Source organism: Ursus americanus, chromosome 22, assembly GCF_024610735.1.
Source record: "Ursus americanus isolate L20-20 chromosome 22, mUrsAme1.1.p, whole genome shotgun sequence".
Taxonomy (NCBI): Eukaryota; Metazoa; Chordata; class Mammalia; order Carnivora; family Ursidae; genus Ursus; species Ursus americanus.
In genome coordinates this window covers 14,941,520-14,954,730 of record NC_142148.1, presented here as the reverse complement: position 1 = coordinate 14,954,730, position 13,211 = coordinate 14,941,520, and the positions used below count along the sequence as shown (strand labels likewise).

The window sequence follows — 13,211 nt, the reverse complement described above, 5'->3', positions numbered from 1 at the left end:
TTCTATTTTTTTCCCCTGAAAATTTTTTTTTTTATTTATTTCAAGAATATTTATTGAAGCATTTTTATAGTGATTGTCTTAAAATCGGAGTCAGGTAAATCCAGCAACGCCGTGATCTGTTGTCATCTGTTCTTTGTCTTTTCTTATCCAAATTGAGATTTTCCTGGTTCTAAGTATGATGGATTATTTTCAGCTATAACCTGGACATTTTGGAAATTATGTTATGAGACTGGATCTCATTTAAATCTTCTGTTTTAGTAGGCCTTGGATGACCTGGGCCAGTGAGACGGGGCACCAACTCTTTACCACCAGGTGAGAGTGAAAATCGAGGCTAGGTTCATGACCCCACTCATACCACCCAGTTGGGCAAGGGGAGGGTTATCTCATTACTGCTGGGCAGAGGTGGACATCTAGGCTCTACACTTGGCCTCCTTTACACTGGGGGAAAGGAGTGGTGCCTCATTATTGCTGGGTGGGGATGACAGTGCGGCTTCCCACATGGCCTCCTCTGACACCATGGAAATGGGGAGAGATTCTTGGGGAGGGGTACTTGTTACTGCTGGGCAGTGATGAAGCCCAGGCTCCCACCCGGTCTCCTCTAACAGTACCTAGAGGTGAAGTGGGGGAGGCGACCTGTTACCTTTGTTACAAGACAAACATTGAAGTCTGGCTTTCCCCTCTGTCTTTGCTAGTGGAGGCTGGGAGTGGTTTTTCCTCTAGTATTGCTGGAGTGGGACATTTAATGTCAGAAGATTTCTGTCTTGCTAAGGTGGCCCTTTCTCAGGCTTTTCATGGGGACAGTTTTTATCTGTGCCTGTTTGGCATTTCCAGGTTGCAGGCTTCTCCAGACCCTAGCAAAAAGAAAACCTGCTAGGGTTCCTGGTTGGTCTGCCTTCCCATGTTTGCTTGAGATACAATGTCCAGCATTTTAAGCTGTACTTAGTGGGAGGGATAGAGAGAAATACATCTACTCCATTTTGTTCAGAACCAAAAATCCTGTTTATAATTAATACTCTCTTTATCCCTATACATCCAAGCTGGAGATGTTTCTGGATATATTATCCTTTTAAGAACTTGTAGGTCACTCTGAATCTTATTCAGGGCACTCTATTAGGCAAAAGCCATGCCCACAATTTCTTTGAGATAAGCCCTTCTCTGCATTAGGCTTCTGCTGAAATGGCTAAGGGACTACACCACACCCCTAAGCTTTCTAGAATTCCTATTGTTTGATTCAGAGGATCTGTGAGGCACACCTATAATTTCTTTAGATCTTTTATCTGACTGAATAGTACTCTAAGGCATTGCCTTTAATCTTCCTGAGATGTAAACTCAAGATTTTGTAGCCATATTCTCAGTTTCTTTTTTTTTTATTTTAAGATTTTATTTATTTGAGAGGGAGAATGAGAAAGAAAACACAAGTGAAGGGAGGGGCAGAGGGAGAGGGAGAAGCAGATTCCCCTGCTGCGCAGGGAGCCCGACACGGGCCTCGATACCAGGACCCTGGGATCATGATCTGAGCCCAAGGCAGACGCTTAACCTACTAAACCATCGAGGCGCCCCTCTCAGTTTCATTTTGGACCACATTGTTTTGGATGTTTTCAATGTCGTGGATTTGAGGTTTGCTAGGAAACCACTTCTTAATGTTACCGTCATTTGCCATTTGGAGAGGCTGAGAATTTCCTCCCGTGAAGTCCTGGCTCCTTCATATTTAACAGTGCTTCCTTTTTGCCCAGGGTGTCTCCACCTTGGCACTACTGACACCCTGGGCGGGCTGATTCTGTGTGTGGGGGCGGTGGGGCGAGGGGTCTGTCTTGTGCCCTAGAGGATAGTTAGCAGCGTCCCTGGCCTCTACGACCTAGATGCAGGAGCAACCTCTCCAGTTTCGACAACCAAAAACGTCCCCAGACATTGCCAAATGTCCCCCTGGGAGGCAGCCTCGCCATCACTTGGGAACTGCTGCTTTAGTTCCTCTCTCCCTGCTGGCATTTTACTGTCAGCAGCGAGAAGAGACCAGGTGGCACCTTCACCACCTTGCTTGGAAATGCCCTTAGCTAGACCACCCTGTTCATTAGGCATACTCTCTGCTTTCCTCTTCACTGCAGGTGATGGGACTGCTAACCTCTGTGTCGTGATATCACGAGCTTCCTCCTCCCCCAGTTTCCAGGAGCGTTTACCTGCTTTCCTGTCTGTCCTGGCTGCTGTCTTATCAAAGGCCTGAGGCTTCTATCAGCAGCTTTTCCAAGGTACTTTGACTACACTCTTCTCCGTTTGTTGCCAGTTCTAATGCCACCGCCACGCTTCGGAGCTGACACGGCAGCACTCTACCCCAGTACCAAAGTCTCTACCCCTTTTCTCCTGCTGCATGGCAATACAAACTTAGCCGTTTGATACGACTATTTAGTATCTCAGAGGCTTTGGGCAGCAGGAATCCAGGAATGCTCCAGCTGAAAGGGTTCTGCCTCAATCTCTCACGAGGTTGCAGGCAGGCTGCTGGCCAGGACTGCAGTCCTCTCAGGGCGCTACCAGGGCTGGTGGATCTGTTGACGTGCTCACTCATGTGGTTGCTGGCAGGCCTCTGCTCTTCCTGGCTGTTGGCTGGAATCTTCTGTTGCTTGCCACGTGGGCCTCTCTGCATGGCTTTTGACAACATAGCAACTTGCTTCTCCCAGAGTGAGTGATCCAAGCAATAGAGGACACACACCCAAGATGGAAGCTGTGGTCTTCTGTTTTCTTAATCCTAACTTTGGATGGGACCCACCATCCTTTCTTAGTGGCCACAGAGAGTAACCTTGATCCAGTGTAGCCGAGGACTATACAAAGGTATGACTAACGACAGGCACCGAGCTCTGGGGGCTATTTTGGTGGGCAGCTTGCTGCATTTCAGTTTTAGTCAAGTCAGGATATTTTTCTAATTTCCTTTTGGACTTCGTTTTTTGACTCATGGGTTATTGTGAAGTGTTATGTTTTACTTCCAAGTATTGGGGGTGTTTCCCAGATATCTTTATTAGTTATGTTTCAGTTCTCGTAGAGTCGTATCAACATTTTGTATGATTTAATTTTTTAAAAATTTTTGTTGAGGTTTGTTTTGTGGCCCAGACTACAGTGTATCTTGGTGCGGTTTTATGTGCATTTGAAAGACTGTTTACTCTGCTACTTTGGGTGAAGTGTTATAAAAGTATCAGCCGGAACAGGTCAGTTGATAGCATTCAGGTTTTCTACATCCTCCCTTCTTTGTCTGTCTACTTGTTTTACTGATTACTCAGAGAGCAGTATCGAATTCTCTAACTGAAATATAGATTTTTCTCTTTCTATTTTAGGTCTATTGGCTTTTACTTCACCCATTTTTGAAACTCTGTTATTAAATGTATTCACATTTATAATAGTGGAGTCTTCTTGGTGAATTGAACCTCTTATCGTTATGAATATCCCTCTTCATCACTGGTAACAGTCTTTTTGAAGCTTACATTTGTCTGGTATTAATAGTGGCACTCCAATTTGCTTTGATTACTGTTTGTATGGTGTATCTCGTTCCGTTCATTTACTTTTAACCCATATATTTCTTTATAGTTAAATCGGGTTTCTTACGGACCATACATCACTGCCTTTAGTTTTACTCCTCACTGCACTAGTCATCTTTTAACTGGTCGTCTTCCATTGACAGTCGGATTAAAATCTTATATCTTGCTATTTGTTTTATATTTTACATCTTTTTTCCTCGTTTTTTCTCTCTTTCTTCCTTACTTTGGATTAATTACATTTTTTCAGCGAAAAACATCCATCTATTGGGTACCAAAAATAGACAATAAGACTTACTGCATTTGATCGCAACAGTTGATGACTCATAGCATACCCAAGAACACGAACAGCAGCACAGTTGTGTTTGTTGTTTCCCTTGGCCCCAAGTCCAGCAGCTGACATGGTGGCCCAGATGCCCAACACATACAGAGTGGGTTTACACCATGGCTGAGGAGCCAGGCCCAGAACTTTTATAGCAAGTTATAGCAAGCAGTAAGCAAGCCCTCCTGGATTTGACAAAGATCTGATCTGATCTCTCAAGCTCTATTAACAATCAACAATCCTGGGCAAGGACCCAGGTGAAAGAGAAGTCATATCCTTGCAATCTTGACATAGTCAACAAGACATGTTGAACAAAAAAAAGCTCAGGGAGATTGCCTCCCAATATTTTTATTACCCCACTTTATCTCCATATTGGCTTGTTATGTAAACTTCTTTAAAAAATTTTTTTTAGTGGTGGCCCTTGCATTTAGAACATATACCTTCAATTACTCAATGTCAATCTTCAAATAATGTTATACAACTTCTTATATAGCAGAGGCTCCTTCAGCAGTGTATTTCCAATTACTCATCCCATCATTTTGACTATTGTTATTGTTATACATTTTACTTTTATATATGCCATCTATCCACAACATATTGCTACTTTTTAGAATTGAAATGTAGTGACATACAATTTTACATTAGTTTCAGGTGTACAACGCAGTCATTCGACAATTATATACACTACAAAATGCTCACCACGGTAAGTGTACTTACCATCTGTCACCACACGAAGTGATTGACTATATTCCCTATGCTGCACTTTACATCCCCATGACTTCTAAAGCGAAAGAGTAGTGTATTGCCACTCTTGCTTTAGATAGTCAGTTGTCTTGTAAGGTGATTAAAAACAGAAAAATGTCTCTTCTATTTACCTTTATTCTGTCCATTTCTGGAGATCTTTACTTCCTTACGTAGACCTTTCTGGAGGCAGAAAGAATGTGATGCCGGAGAGAAACCTGAATCTACCTAAGGAAATGAACTCTTCTTACCCATCTGCACGGAGGCCCCATCTTCCTCCCACCTCACAAGTGTGGCAGTGCCCGCGTCCCATTTCTTCTTGGAGGTTCCTGTCTTTCTTTGGAATTCAGGTTAATTGGTTACTCTGCAACCTGAGCTCTCTGATGGGTTTGACAAAAGTTGTAATTTTTTAGACTACCTAACAATTTTTAAAAATTGTGATTAGTGTGGTAATGATGCTCTTCGCAGCTTTATGCATCCTGGATGGAAGCCGGGAATCTCAGCCATCTACCTGTCCATGGCTCCTTCCACCTCCTTCTGCCGTCTGCTCCTGGGGATGCTGCCTGGGTCTTTCTCTTGCCTGACACCCTTCCAGCTTAGCCTCCTGAATTATCTCTAGCGTGGATGCTTTTCCCTCTCTAGCCCCTCACGTGGCAACTATCTGGCAAAGAGAAGGGACGGAGGTTCCAGATCTGTCACCATCTTGGGGACAGGTCAAAACAATCCATGGAGTTCTGTTCCTAGGGATGAGCCTGGAATGGGGGGGGGGGCGTGGCTTTGGGAGCTGAGCTCTCACCCAGCATACTCCTGAGTTGGCCTCATTCCTCTGTGCTAGGACGTGGGACCAAGTATCTACTTTATTCATTAATGAGGAATAAGAATCAAACTGACTAAAATATTTCTTGGAAGCTGGAAACTGCCACAGGGCAGAAGGGGAACAGGCTGGGAGCAGTGGTTACAAGCACAGTCTCTAGGGGCAGCCTCTGTGGATTTGAATTCCATCACTTATTTGCTGTATGGCCTTGGACAAGTCCCTTCACCTCTCTGTCTCTCAGTTTCTGGATCTGTAAAATGGAAATAATAATACTATTTACTTCACAAGATTGTTGAGAAGATTAAAAGAGTTAATATATGCAAAGTACTTATAATAACAACAGATATATAATAAGCTCTGTAGAAGTATTAACTATTAGGGTGGACTTCCTGTAACTTCAGAAATTCACTTAAGAAAGCACTTTCCTCCCTTTCTCAGAACCCATTACAATCAAAACACCTAATGTTTATTGAGCATCTTCGAAGTGCCCACATCCTGTATTAAACATTTTATATGAATTATCTCACGAGTGGTAGGGATTAATTAGTCCTACCTAATAAGCAAGGAAATCAAGGAACAGGGAAATTAAGTGTTTACACAGCTGGCTAGATGCAGAGCTAGGTTTGTAACCCAGGAGGGTCCGACTACCACGCCTGTGCTCTTAACCACTTGCTTCCCACAAACTAGTTTCCTTGCTTGTAAAATAGTGGGAACGCTGCTTGCTGTATTTCTCTCACAGGGTTGTGTTGAGATCCCACTAACAATAGGAGAAGCTGCGCTTTGGCTATTTGTACAGTGCTGGTCCCCTGACAGGGAAACCTGAATATGTCCTGACTCCATCCCTTCGCACATGCCCATCCCCCGTCTTCACTGCTTGTTGAACTCATTTCTTCAAGACTCGGCTCAGATATCAGCACCTAGATTTTGTTCTAACAATGGAGGGATTAAAGCAGGGGGTGGCGTTTTGAACGCAGACTTGCGTTTTGAAATGGTGGCTGATTGCTGTGTGTTACAGGGCGGGGGATTGGGGGGGATGGAGAGTAGCAAGGCCAAAGCGAATACAGGAAAACCAGGTAGAAGGGTGCTGGAAGAGCCAGAGGAGAGAAAGAGATGGAAACCGAGAGGAATGGTGGATTGAAAAGTTATTTAGGGAAGAGAATCGACAGAGAATGGAGGTGTATTTAGCACAGGACAGGGAGGTGCCAAGGATGACTCCTAGTTCCTGGCTTGCTCCCGGATGTTTGTTGAGTGAATGAACGAATGACCCCACGGAAGAAGTATTCCCGACAGACACCCCCGACCCCGTTCTGTTCCCGCGGCTTCTGGAGCTGTGAGCACAAGCGGATGGGTGGGAGGGAGGAGGGAAAGAATGGGCATAGAATCTCAGTCCAGAAGCTGCAAGATTGGACACTTCTGGCACTGGTTTGAGCAGGAGGCGCGGAGAGGGGGTCAAGCGTTTCCTCCTGTCCGCCGGCAGTTTGCGCCTCGCCCCTCCACCCCCACCAGCCTAGAAGCGCAGCGCCCCTGTTCGCGCCCTGGAGGACTTGGCTCCACGCCGGCGTCTCGGGCGCGGCGCAGCGGCCCACCCCTGCAGCCCTGACCCGCCCCGTCCCGGCGCCCACCCCGCCCAGTGCGCTGGAAGACTGGGTGGCGGCTCGGTGCGGTCCCGAAGCCAAAACCCGGGGCTGCCGGGTGAGTGCCAGGGTCAGGGGGCCCTCCGCCGCGGCGCACCTGCCCTGATGCGCCGCACCGGGTCAGTGCCCTCCCGGCTCCAGCGGGTCCCCTTCCCCGCTGCCCCTTCTCGCGCAAGGTGCGAGTGCGTTGCGGCGGGGCTGCCCGGGAGTCGCGAGCAGCAAGTGCGCGTGGGTCGAGAACCCGCGCGTGTCCCCGCTGCGGGGCTGCGCCGCACAGCGCGACGCAGCAAGTGGATCTGAGCGTGCGGAGCCGAGCGCCCCGGCGGCGGGCGGAGTGCGGACCAGTGCGGCCAGCTGCGGGGCAAGGATGCGCGCCGGGAACTTTTCGCCCGGCCTGGAAGTGCGAGCGGCCGCGCCCGAGGGGGCTCCCCGAGGCCGCCGGGAGGGAGGCGAGCGCGGGTGCCCGCCGCCGCCCCTCCCCCACTTCCGCCGCCCGCCGCTTCCTCGTTCCCGGCTCCCAGGGCCCGGCCGTCCCGCGGGAGCCCCGGCGGCGCAGCCCCACCCCGGCCGGCGCGGCTCGCTCCCACGCCCCCGCCGCCGTCTCGCCGGAGCCGAGCGACCGAGGCAGCGGGGGCGCGGGGCGTTGCAGGTAGGGGCTCGGCGGCGGGGGCGCAGAGGCGGCGGGCGGGCCAGGGCCGGGGGCCGGCCGCACTAGCCGGCCGCCCGGGGGACCTTGGCCGCCTCCTCCCCCCAACCCGCGGGCGCGCCCCGGCCCTTTTTAGGGAATTTTCTCGCTCCCGCGGACTCCAGGGCGGGTGGGGCGGAGACCGGCAGGGCGCTCTGCATTTCTCGGGCTCCCCGGGCTCCCCAGACCTTGTCTCCCTTCTCCCAGCACCTCTCATCGCGTAAACAACTCCCTTCCTCTCCCCGGCCCCGGCTCCGCTGCCCCCTGGGGACAGCCCCTCAGGTCTCGGGAGATGGAAGGGGTTAGGGGGAGGGGGAGAGGGGGCGTCCTGGTACCCCCGGCCCGTGGGCGCCCCCACCCTCGTCCTCTCCTTCCCCGCCCCCCGCCCGGCCGCTGGAGCAGACGGCCCCAGGGGCCCCGGGTATTTTTAGCGCTGTGACCTGGGCGGCAGCTCGGAGAGCCTTTCCCAGGAATCGGCGTCAGCGCCTCCCTCCCCCGTCTGCCAGCCGGCGGCCACTCGGTCTCCGCACACTGCCTTTGGCCCTGGCGGGCCCACTTGGGTTTGAGCCCCTCGCGGCCCGCAGCAGCGCCTGTGGAGCTGGCCGGGGTCTCAGCCACTGAGTCCAGATGAAGCAAGGGAGGCAGGCGACAGAGGATGACGAGCTGGTCCTCAAGCCAGATACTCCCTTGCCTCCGGTGATGGGCTCAGAGCGCGCTGCCGGGAAGGAGATGGAATGAATGAGAGTAGATGTATAGGGCCTGCGCTGGCCCAGAGCTCTGGTGTTATGGAAAGCTCTTAGCTCGGGGGATCCGGGGGGCCTATTCTGTATTGGACCCAGGACCCGCCCTTCCAATTGTTACTCACTGACTAGTCGGGATATAAGACTGCGATGTGTCAGAGGAGAGGTGCTCAAAGAGCTGGGGAGTATGGAGAAGAAAGAGATGGGGGGGGGGCTCTAAATAGCACGGTATCCGGGCTTTACATTTTACAGAGCACCTGCACCAGCAGCTGCTGGGTTGTGTTTGAGGCAGATAGGACTATTAAGTCATTTTCGGATGGGAAGTCTGAGGCTGGAAGGATGATTTCCTTAGGGGCAGAGCTAAGTCTGGAAGTCAGGTCTGTGACTTCAGAGCACAGTTTGGAGGGGATGGTGGTGATGGGGTGTGTGGAGGAGAGGGGTGCTTTGGTCTTTGGGTTTTGAAGGCTGGGCATGAACCAGAGTTGCAATGCTTGAGCACCCTGAGATCCCCATCCGACCATCTTCCATGGCCTTCTGAGGGGTGGCTGGGTCCATTAGAAGTGCCTCCCTCTTTGGGGCTGGACCAATCCCTCCAACCCCTCTCACAAGGGCATGATACTGACACTTGGCTATTGGCCCCGTTCCCTGAATACAGAGGAGCTTCTTTTGCCGTGCCTGGAACCAGCATCCCCTTTGTGGAGCCAGGCTCAGCCGTGCCTCTCTATGAGACTTGAAGTTGGTAGTAACAGACTTTGTTTCAAGGAAGGGGAGGAGGTAACCAAGGCCAGTGGTGTCCAGGCTGCAGCGCCGGGATGCTGGCTGCAAAGGGGTTCCCCAAGCCTAGGCCCCCGCTGTATTCCCTCTCAGCTTCATAGCTGTGCTTGCTCTTCTACCTTCCAGGAGCTGACATGGACCCAAATCCTCGGGCAGCCCTGGAGCGCCAGCAGCTCCGCCTTCGGGAGCGGCAGAAATTCTTTGAGGAAATTTTACAGCCAGAGACAGAGTTTGTCTTCCCCCTGTCCCACCTGCATCTCGAGTCGCAGAGACGTAAGCTCTGAGTCCTGGGGAGAGGGACTGGAGTGGGCTGGGGGAGGGGGTTGTCTTGTAGGTCCTGAATCAGGGGACCCTCTTCCCCTTGTATTTTTGGCCCTCGAAACTTCTGTCTCTAGACCTGACACGTATCTTTGACCATCTTAGGGGCCTGCGTCCTCCTCATTTGGCCCCTTCTTGATGCGCAGCCCCCATAGGTAGTATCTCGTCCATGGAAGTGAATGTGGATGCGCTGGAGCAGGTGGAACTTATCGACCTTGGAGACCAGGATGGAGCAGATGTGTTCTTGCCTTGTGAGGACCCTCCACCAGCCTCCCAGACATCTGGTATGGCCCTTGGCTTTGGGGACTTGGGCACCAGTTAGCCAGAGCTGGGTGTCAGGCTCTGAAGTGAGGCTGCAACAGGGCTGGGGAAGTCAACTTGTAGGGACTGGAAATGAGTGTTTCTGCCAATGAAACAGCTGTCTGTTCTGATTTTAGGGAAGTTGACCCCGAGGGGAACTGGGTGACAGATCTCCAGTCTAAAATTTTGGGAATGCCCCAATCCCCCCTTAGCCTTTGTTAATTTTGTATTCGTGAAATTAATGTAATTAATTCATATAATTAAGATAATATAAAGTATAAATTTTTATATTAGATAACTTAAGCCATTTTAGTCATCTTCATATGAATATTTACTGTGCACTTTTTTTTTTTAGGTTGCTAATACTGTGCTCAATTAGCTCAGTCCTTACAATGTCCTATTAGGGCAGGCGGTATTATCCCGATTTTATAAAGGAGGAAATTAGACTCAGAAGTGGTCACAAGCCAGAAAGTGGAAAAAAGCTGGGTTCAAACCATGGCTGTCTCATTCCAAAGCCCATATGCTTAGCTTATAAGATAGATATTCTCTTATTTAAAGCTGCTGCTATTTATTGATGGCCTATGGCATGCCAGACATTTTATAATCATTCTTCGATTTTATCCTCAAAACCCATCTGGAATGTAGGTGCATATCCCATTTTTAGAGAAGATTAAGTTCTTGAGGGGGAAAGTGACTTGCCCAAAGCCACTCAGGAGCAAGTAAGTGACGTAGGTAGAATTTGAACTCTTGAATTGATTGACCTGACTCTAGGGCCCAGACATGGTGTAGTGAAGTGGAAGGAACTGAGAGGAGAGTCAGGAGACCTGGCTCTTTGCGGACTGGGTCAGTGACTGGTCACTCCCCTGCCCTTCTCTGGGCTTCAGCCTCTCCTGGCCAGAGCATCTCTGAGAGTCCCCTGAAGCCCTGTTTGTGGCCCTGACCAACTCTTTGTTCTGGGCAGGGCTGGATGACCATCCAGAGGAGTTGAGCCTGCCAATGCCCACACCAGACAGGACTGCATCGCGCACCTCCTCCTCGTCTTCTGACGATTCCACCAACCTGCACAGCCCAAATCCCAGTGACGGCGGAGCAGACACGCCCTTGGCACAGTCCGATGAGGAAGAGGATGGAGCTGATGGTGGGGCAGAGCCTGGAGCTTGCAGCTAGTGGTGGGCCTCCATCTACAGACTGACCGAGCTGGCTCTTCTCCACAGGAGACCCTAAGCCCAGCCAGAGCCTTTCAGAGAAGACCAGACTCTTTACTTGCAGTAGGCACCAGGGGGAGGCAAGGATAGTGGGATGGTGTACCTCTCTGGGAGTTAACCCCCTGCTTTCCTGCTAACCTTTCCTGCTATAACCCTCCCACCAGTTTTTGGCTTCCTCCTGAGGTAGGGCTTACAGGCGAGGAGATGAAGATGAGGCGGGACAAGATGCTACTGCTTTTCTTAGAACCCCTCCTTCCCCCAGACTCTCCTGCAGAGTCTTCTGATAGAGTCTTCTGATAGAGTCTCCCAAACCAGTGTCTCTGAGTGGACGTGAACTCCTTAGCACTCCCTGTGCGGTGGTACTCCGGCCATCCTGCTCCCTTACATCCTGTTTGGGAACAGGGCACGGTATAAATAATAAACAATAATCTACCAACCATTCCCCTTGGTGTGTCACGTTGCAGAGATCTCAGACCCACTGTGTCTACCCAACTCCATTCCCCATCTTTCATGTGCTCCGTCTCTTCAGGAAATAGGTCTTGAATATGTGCACAGGGCATTTGGAATACAGTTCTGAACAAGATAGGCTGCATCCCTGCCTTCGGTACTTGACTGTCTCTGGAGGAGAAAACCAAGTAAACACCGCGGTTCACGGTGTAATCGGTAGCATGACAAGGAACGACTCTGGTATCAGAAAATAGCTCGTGTGGCCACCGAAGAGCTGCTTTTTAAGCTGAGATCCAGAGGCTGAGTAGGAGTTTGCCAAGTGGGGGCTGTAATCCGAGCAGAAAGAGCAGCTTGGGAAGACTGTAAATGGAGAGAAGTAGCTGTGAGCAGCTGAGAAACATTCAGCTGGGCTGAACTGTTGAATTTGGGAACGAGAGGAAGGTGAGAGAGGTAAGACAGACCAAGGTTAGTCATGAAATTCTTGGAAGCCTGTATCAAGTTTCAATTCGGCTGCTAAAAGTCAGAGACTAAAGATACAAATTTATTTCCTCATATAAAAGAAGTCCAAAGTGCAGGGCTGTGTGGCCGCTCTGAAGTTATTGGGCGCCGGGGCCCTTTTTGGCTCTTTTTGCTCCACCATCCCCGCCACATGGGTCGAATTCCCATTGATAGCGCCTGTCTGAGATAGCCGGTGTTGAAGCCCCGCCCATCATGTCCTTGAAACTGGCAGAAAGTGGGAGAAGAAACGGGTCGGGCAAAGCACAGCCTGCTGTCTATTTCCACTTCAGGAAGCGTTCTTGGAAGTTCTAACCAGTGGCATCCCCTTTCATCTCACTGACCAGAGCTTGCTAACATGAGAAATGTTTCGCTTACAGATATTTTATAGACATAGGGACACAACATTATCTGGAAGAAAGAAAATTCTGGCCTTTGGAAAGACAATAACCTTTCAACCCACTGAACCCACCAAGGCATCTGCCTTTCAAACCTCTCAGAAGCACCGTGGCCACTGGAGAGGCCAGGACGGTCCTTTAGTAGAGCACATGGCTGTCTTGATAAAATCAGGTCTATGTTTCTAAAGAACAAGAGGACAATAGTCTTTGGATAGGTAACTAGCAGTTTACATGTTAGAGGCCAGAGTAATGAATCTGAACTTTATGGGGAGTAATGAAGGATTACAAGTGGTTGCATTTGCTTGTTAAAAAGGTAATTCTGGCCACAGTGTAGGGAATACACTGGAGGAGGACAGGCTCAGGACAGACACCTAACACAATACTTCATGCAACAGATCATGGTAACGATCAGCTTGACTGGGTTGAGGCAGGGTATAAAAAATAAATGACATTCATTTGATAAATACTTGTTAAATTAATGTCACTATTTAACATGTGTAAGACACTGAACAAGGAATGGGGGAGGGGGGGAAGACAGTGCTACTTTTATGGGAGTCTAGTCTAGTGAGGGCCCAAATGCAAAATTGCAACTATGACCAGTGCGAGGAAGGAGTTCATAGCCTATTAAGAGCAGTCACAGGGGCATTTCCCTTGAGGAAGTGGCATCTGAGCTGAGCCCTGAAGGATAAGAAGGAGTCAGTGAGGGGGAGTGAGGGGTGTGGCGGGGGGTGCTGACAGAAGGGCACCAGCTTGGATGCCTGGGAACCAGAAGGTGATGGCAGCCAGCTACATAGAGGGGTGATGGACTAGGGTGGAGATAGAC

The 13,211-nt window shown here is 50.1% G+C and overlaps 1 protein-coding gene across 3 annotated transcripts; it reads left to right on the top strand.

Annotated features, from left to right (window-relative positions):
- The first annotated feature begins 2,663 nt into the window (after positions 1-2,663).
- Positions 2,664-11,489, top strand: DBNDD2 (dysbindin domain containing 2). 3 transcript variants are annotated; one of them, XM_087853540.1, is made up of 4 exons: positions 2,664-2,820; positions 9,352-9,498; positions 9,690-9,827; positions 10,805-11,489. In XM_087853540.1, exons 2-4 carry the CDS (start codon positions 9,360-9,362, stop codon positions 11,008-11,010), a joined length of 483 nt encoding a protein of 160 aa, XP_087709666.1. In that variant the 5' UTR covers positions 2,664-2,820; positions 9,352-9,359; the 3' UTR covers positions 11,011-11,489. The 3 variants fall into 3 exon arrangements, with proteins under 3 accessions (XP_087709666.1, XP_087709667.1, XP_045660674.1); XM_087853541.1 differs by lacking the exon at positions 2,664-2,820 and adding an exon at positions 6,938-7,084; XM_045804718.2 differs by lacking the exon at positions 2,664-2,820 and adding an exon at positions 7,541-7,675.
- Positions 11,490-13,211: the final 1,722 nt, after the last annotated feature.